The sequence below is a fragment of the Echiichthys vipera genome (genome assembly GCF_963691815.1).
Source record: "Echiichthys vipera genome assembly, chromosome: 8".
NCBI classification, from domain to species: Eukaryota; Metazoa; Chordata; class Actinopteri; order Perciformes; family Trachinidae; genus Echiichthys; species Echiichthys vipera.
The window spans coordinates 17,179,448-17,186,910 of record NC_139833.1 but is presented as its reverse complement, the minus strand read 5'-3'; the positions used below and the strand labels follow the sequence as shown (position 1 = coordinate 17,186,910).

Sequence of the window (7,463 nt, the reverse complement as noted above, 5' to 3'; positions counted from 1 at the left end):
TGGAGAAGCAATACTTTCATTCTGTACCCCTCCAAACGTGGGTGTATTTTTTAAAATGTAAATACAGCTTTTAATGAAGATTCTACATGTTCAACCTTTAACCACATTTGAATTGTAATACTTTTGTACTTTTACTTCAGTAAAATTTTGAATGTAGGACTTTAACTTGTGACAGATTATTTCTACAGTGTGGTATTACTACTTTTACTGAAGTAAATGAACTTCTTCCACCACTCTCGGGACGGTTTTGTGTGGGCTCCTTCTATTGTATATTGTATAGTAGCCTATATGCTGTTTAGATTATATTGTATTGTGTATGGCTGAATACAATTCTAGGCTGATAAAAATAAAAAAAGGGACAACACGAATATTTCACCAGGTGTCATCATAGCATAGAGAAATGATTCTTGTGATCGGTGGGGAGGAACAAAGGCTACAGTCGTAGTAACCGAGTGAAATCCCCCACTCAGCTGTTCACCTTGACTGCCCATATTTGGCTCGGGCGGGGTGTCGCCCTCGCGCACGGAGCCAGTCAGCGCTTGCTCACGGCGTCTAGTAAAGGAAGTGAGTCACGCTGACGGTAACGTTGCGTCTCTGTTGCAGCAGCACCGAGAGCAGAACAGAGAACAAGGAAGCAACATGTGCTGACCATAATAACTCCAGCACAGCAGCGCAGACAGCCACGAGACAGAGCCGAGGAGCCGAGGACACCTGGGTGTTCACAGACTTAAACAAAGACACTTATTTTTTAATCGTGAGTAACACCGTGCTTGTAACTTTTTGGTTTCTTATGTCGTGTTTAATTGCTTAACGCATTTTGTTGTTGTTGTTGTGAATGTATCCTATTTTAAAGCGCACCTCGTTGTTAATTTGTCGTGTTCGTCACGTTGTTATTGTTATTTTTGTTGTTCATTTTGCCGTGTTTTTTTTTAATGGTAAGTGTTTCATGCCTCGTTAAGTGTTTTTTTAAGGATTCAGTTTCCTTTTGACTGGTTTATTAAAACTTTTTCCAACCACCTTATCTTTACTAATCTTACCATTTAAAAGTGTTTTTTTAAACGTAGTCTTCATCTCCTTCTATAGTCTAAAGCGAAATTGCCATGTAAACTTAGCTAAATGATGTGTCGTACCTTTTGTGCCCAAATTACATCCGTGTGCTTGTTTCTACTCATTTCCACTGGGGGGTTTCCGCGCTGTCAGAAACCCAATGCGTTATTTCCAGCCTGTAGCATGAAGTTCCCTTCATCACAGCGTAAAGAACCAGACTATTTAATACACCAGCTGTCGTTTGATCTCTTCTGTTCTCTTTTTTCTTATTGTAATAATTGACATCCATGGGCAACCACACACACACACACACACACATACACACACGCCCCCCCCCCCCCTGGATCAGATCACACAGAGTTGAGTCTTTGTTTTCTCCTTTGTTTCACACACTCAAAAAGCGAATACCGTGGAAACCAGACCAAAAGGTGAAACGTCTTCACCTGTAAAATGTAAATAACACTGGCCAACTCCTCTCCAGACCTGTTTTTGCACTGATTGTAAATGTGACAGGCTGTGTGGCCCAGTCTGAGGAGTTAAGGTATGCACACATACTGAGCACAACAACAAGCTGTTGAGTGACACAAAAGAAATGATCCAGCCTGTCAGCCCTCAACACGCTCACATCTGAAGACTGTATGCGGTATTAGCAGCATAGGGACAATTCTTTAGTCTGCAAATGGGTCAAGCCGTTTTTTTCACACATCAAATCAAAACGGTATCAGCAGAGTCTGTGATAATGGCAGCAGGTCACCGTTCTGTAAACAGACACACAGTAAACATGTGCAGATTGAGCAGGCAGCTCTCTGCTTGTCATGGTGAGGTTTTTTTAAGGGCATCACTGAACCTCCGATTAGGTCGAACCGTTGACGCGCATAGGTGAAGTAATCAGAGATGTGAATGTCATGAAGTCCTTCTAGTATCTAGAGACGGGTATCTTTAATTTGGTGTGATGCAAGCGATTTGAAAACATGACTCCTGTTGGCTGTCTTTAATACAGTATATTATAATGAATCAGAAGTGATTTCTGGGAGCTATATTATTTCATGTTCACAAGGAATCCTTTTTTACATGTCTTGTGAAAAACATTCATCCTGAAAACATTCACTTTCTTAAGGACAAAGAAAAGTAGTTTTAAAACTTTTTTTTTTTTAGAACTTAACCCTCAAAGGAACGGTTAATATTTCGGTTTATATCTGAAATGATTAATTGATTGACTGAAATCCATCGGCTACAATTCTGATAAGTGATTAATCCTGTATGGAGCTACAACAATTATTTGACTAATCGATTAAACGATTGGCAGAAAATTAGTCAACAATTATTTTTCTAAACGGTTAATTGTTAAAGTCAAGTTTCATGTAAAAATAGCAGGAAATGTTGTTTTCAGCCTCTCACATGTGGAGATTTTCTGCTTTTCTCTGTTTTATGTTATGTTAAACACCTTTTGGGTTTTGCACTGACAAAATAGGACATTTAAAAACATCAGTTTGGACTTAATCGTTAGTTGCTACTGACAGCATAAATATAAAAACTAGTTTCAGCTTTTGAAATATTATTTATTTTACAGTTTGGACAAAACAAGCTGCTTGAATATGTGGAACATGGGTTTATGTTTTGTTACATTTTATAGGCTTAAAGAGTCATATTCAGTGCTAATGTTTTGAGCTTTAATGTGTTCTAAAACCTAAATGGGGATAAAACGATTACTGGTTTGATAATAAACTGCTGTAAAATTTCCTAACAGTTAGTATTAACGTTGTAAATTAAGATTATCATTAAAACAAAAAGTGCATACTGCTGTACATTTTATTTGTAGTTTTCAATATAAAACTTGGTGTGTCTCCGTACTTAAAAAAACAAAACATTTTCAGCACATTGTAACAATACTGAGATAGTACTGATATCCATGATAATTCTGGTCACAATAATTGCGATATGTAATTTTCATACCAATCATCTCTACCTTAAAATCTCCATGAGACATCTACTAAGCACTCTGTCAGCTTAAACACCTTATCTGTTTTGTATTCCAGTGACCTCTCTTTTTAACGCAGCATTAGAAATTCAAGTACAAGGCTGTTTTTAAAATTCTTCGCAGTCACAGCAGAAATCTGAAACTTGAAAACCTACCAGAAAAACCTGTGTCAATGTGTGGTTGTGTCTGACATGTTACAGGGCTATAGCTTTGAGCTGTTGGAATGAACATAATTAGTTGCTGAGTGAAGGAAAACAAGAGAGTCATACAAATGAGGAAGCTACAACAACAGCCTGAAGCACACATGCTATTTGACCCTGTTTACCTCACAGCCTAGTAACTGACTTAAATATCAAAGCTGCTGTTTGAACATCAATGAGATAATTGCAAAACATATTTGTTAGGACTTAAAGTTAATACTTTTACTTGTTGTGTCACAGGATAATCACAGCTCTTTTAGGTAGAGGCCTTGTCTACGTCTACCAGAGCAAATAATAATTTTCACAATGGTGTGTTTCAAGCCACAATAACAAATGACTCTCCACCTTAAAGTTAAAGGCTTGAGTTTTCGAGTCAGGGACATCAGCAGGATGTTAGCACACTGCAAAGTTTGAATCGCCTTGGCCTTTGTAGAACAGACTCTTCTCTTTGGTCAGGCTGACATTGGCACCCAACCCAAATAGACATGCTATCAGAGAATAAACTGCACAGTTGGCACATTGGATTTGCATTTCAAAAAATGCTTGCATGTCAGCACACCAGTGCTAGTTTGCATCTTGTTTGCCTGTATACAAACTTTATCCTTTTGTCAACGCAGAGCCATGTCCGTAGCTGTAAAATACCAGGCGCGCTTAACACAGAGCTTCTCTGAAGGTAATAAAAATAGCCTCAGGGGCAACTGCACAGGGAAGCACTGTTATCATGCAACTGAAGTTCCTGCTCCCCCACATCTCGCTGAAGGGAAGTCACAGTCTCTTATCAAAAACTCATATCACTGTACTTCTTTGCACTTTGGTTTGCAAAAGAAATTTGATGACATAAACACGTACTTGGGTACACAGGAACAGCAAGATGAATTTGATGGCATTCTCAAATGATTTTTTTTTTCTCCCTCTACAGTCACCATGAAAAGAGAGGTGGAGGCTGGAGTCAGCTTCCTCAAACGCCTGGCTGTGGCTCGTGGCAAACTCAGTGAAGCCAAGGCAGCATTGTTTTCTGAGAAGCTACAGAAACTTTTATGTGACAGATATGACGACCACTGGTACCCTGACAGCCCCAGCAAAGGCCAGGCATACAGGTATTACCAATATGAGAAATGTACACAATTGTCACTGTTGTTTTCTCTTCAAATTATACCCCTATTATCATATGAGAACCCTGTACTATCTCTTATAGAGGATGAGACGCATAAGAAAACACAGAATCTTTACCATTGAATCCTTCACAGATGCATCCGGATAAATAACGTGGAACCTTGTGATGAAGTAATCCTGAAGGCATGTGAGGAGAGTGAGCTCACACTCAGTGAACTGGGCCTTCCGCGTGAGATCACACTATGGATCGACCCGCTGGAGGTGTGTGCAAGGTGAGTCACTGGCTGGCCTGCTGCGGCACAGGCAAGGAATGACACATAGACATGCTTCAACAACAATGAGCAATTTATCAGTCTAGCCAAGAATTATGTGCGAGTGTTTGTCATGATGCATTTTTGTGAAAGTAAAAAATGTGTAATTTTTAAATAATCCACTCCCTCTTCACAGATCTGCAGAGAACGGCAGGCCCTTCTCAGTAGCCCGTTTCGAAGAGGAAGGTGTGGAAGCAAAACCTGTTGACTCCTCAGCGGACTCAATAAATCTGGACACATCAGATTACCACTCCGCTACGTCTTCAGATTGCGGATCCACTGCGTCGAGTGACACAGAGGAAGAGGCAAAAGATGGTGAAACGGTCAAAAAGGAAGCAGCAGAAGGCAACAACTACATGATAGCAATGGTGCCCAGGATTCAGAAGCGGCATGGAGAAGGACAAAAAAAGATTAAATACGTCAGAAATATGGTGATTTTTCTTCTCTCTCTCTTTTACAACCACCTGCTTGTATCCTACAATTAAGGGATAAGGCTGGTGATATTCTAGATTTTTCTCACTGTCACAAGTATAAATATAAATACAATATCAATGTATATTGTATATATGTTACTGGACTTGGTTATTTGTCTAGGAAGACGTTTCACCTCTCATCCAAGAGGCTTCCTCAGTTCATGTACGCAACTGACCAGGCTGAGCATGGGTGTTAAACAAACTTTGTCCATGAGCCTATGAATGTTCTCATTTGTCCAGGAACTCTCCACCATCCCCTCTAATCTCTTGTACCCCTTCCATTCCTCAGCTCCCTGCCAGCCTCCAGTACTTCTACCACCCTGCACCAGTTTGGCCGCAGTACAAGAAGGGTGCTCCAGTGTTTCTCAACACATTGTGCGCGCCTCCACCTCCTCCAGCCCCGCCCCAGCAGCTATACGGCTACTACCTTTTGCCGCAGGCGTCGCCGCAGTTCATTCTGCCTCAGGCCACTTTGCAGCCGTGGGGAGCTGTGAAGGGTTAGACCGCCCTGCAGGAAGTGTGGAGTGAAGGCGGATGGAGTGTTTCAAGCTCCTTCAACTGAGCCATGTCGTGTCAGTTTTCTGAGTTCAGCTAAACTTGGGCCAAAAAATAACTTTTTGTAAAAAATACCTGTATAGCTCAATATTATCCTTGTAGAACATGTAATTAACCCTCATTCCTTTTGATTTCTGGTGACTTGTAATTGGTGGTTTACACAGAAATGCCACCAAACTTGAGTGAAAACTGTTTTCTTTTTAAAAATCTGTAAGGTCTGCACTGCTAATTTTTTTTCTCTCTAATGTACTGTACATAACTTCCATCACAGAGTGCTTGGACTAACTCAGGAACTCTCAGCAATATCCTCAATACCAAATAGTTATGTTCAGGTGTCATTTCTGTTATGTTAATGTCTTCTCACCAAATATGGTCCACAGTGTGCACATCGCAGTTAATCAAATGTAAAATTTGATTCAGGGGTTTAATCTATTATAGAGTGACCATATCTGTATATTAAGAAGAATATATATATATATATATATATATATATATATATATATATATATATATATATATATATATATATATATATATATATATATTTATTTATTTTAATTAACAGCTTGTAAATAATACAGAACATTTCATAGACTGATGCACACGCTAACTCTCGCTGACCTTTTGTTGTAATTTATTCGGCCACCAGTGGATGGCACCCAACTCATAGCTAGCACATGAAATTGTATATTTTTGTATGAGCAGTGGCTGCTGTATTTTGCAAATCTAACTTCACAGAACACAAATGGGATTTTAAACTTGACTCTGCTGTCAATAAATCATGTAGATATATTCAGGGGTATCTGTTTTATGGCCTGCTTAAAGCTGTGTGTTTTTTAAAAAGTTTCTAATTGTAGATAACTTTACATTCTATGAAAATCTGCTACAGCCGTATAAAGGCTGAATACACTTTTCACTCACTGAATCCTATGTACTGTGTTTCTTTCTATTGATGTATATTAATTTAATGCAACCTCAAAGTGTAAAGTTCTGTAACCGACACTTCCCTTCCAAATTGATTTTGCTGCTGTATAAGTATTATTTTCTCATAAAAAATACTTTGATTCGACCTAGAAAACACCTTTCAGTGTGCACACTCTACCTACTGTCACTCAGAGCTGCAAGGGTCATCGTTACCGTCAGCACAGCCAGCAGGATGCTGCAGTGAAGGACTCCTTAGCGCTGGATGCGTCATTAAGCCCAAGGTCATGACGTAATTTCCTCCTGAAACACTCCTAGAGAGTGAGTCGAGAGGATTTGTTTTTGCCTCGTGGGTGATTTGCAGGAGTTTAAAGGACATCTTGCAACTCGAAATATTAGATTGCGCAAGAGTACAGCTGGATAAGATGACAATTTATCAAATAGAGAATGTCAATAGTTAAGCAGCCCGGGAATTTGAAGTACTCCTATAAATAATAAAGTAGGCATATTTACAAGACTATTAAAGAGGCTAACAGAAAAAAATACCTGGAAATCCTAATTAAAATGGACGAATGAAGTCTAGGACAGTTATGAGTCATTACCAATGGCAGTAAACCTGTTTGGAATAGACCACAAGTCAAAAAGATGAATGTGCTCAACCAGGAGGTGTCACTCTATAGCTGTTGAGGAGCTCGTGCTCACTACATAAAAACATGTAGAGCTGTAGTAATTTATTTTATTTTTAATATTTTTGGCAAAACAAATACTGTAAATCAGGTAGCCTAATCGTGATGTTCACAATCATGATGATTAAAAAAAGAGAAACATCTTTCCTGTAACATCTTTTCTAAAAGGTTTCCCACCA

General features: G+C 39.2%; 1 protein-coding gene across 1 annotated transcript; it reads left to right on the top strand.

Annotated features, from left to right (window-relative positions):
• The first annotated feature begins 608 nt into the window (after nt 1–608).
• Nucleotides 609–6,159, top strand: LOC310950528 (maternal B9.15 protein). The gene is made up of 5 exons (XM_083918382.1): nt 609–754; nt 4,145–4,322; nt 4,473–4,610; nt 4,786–5,080; nt 5,412–6,159. Exons 2-5 carry the CDS (start codon nt 4,150–4,152, stop codon nt 5,622–5,624), a joined length of 819 nt encoding a protein of 272 aa, XP_083774508.1. The 5' UTR covers nt 609–754; nt 4,145–4,149; the 3' UTR covers nt 5,625–6,159.
• Nucleotides 6,160–7,463: the final 1,304 nt, after the last annotated feature.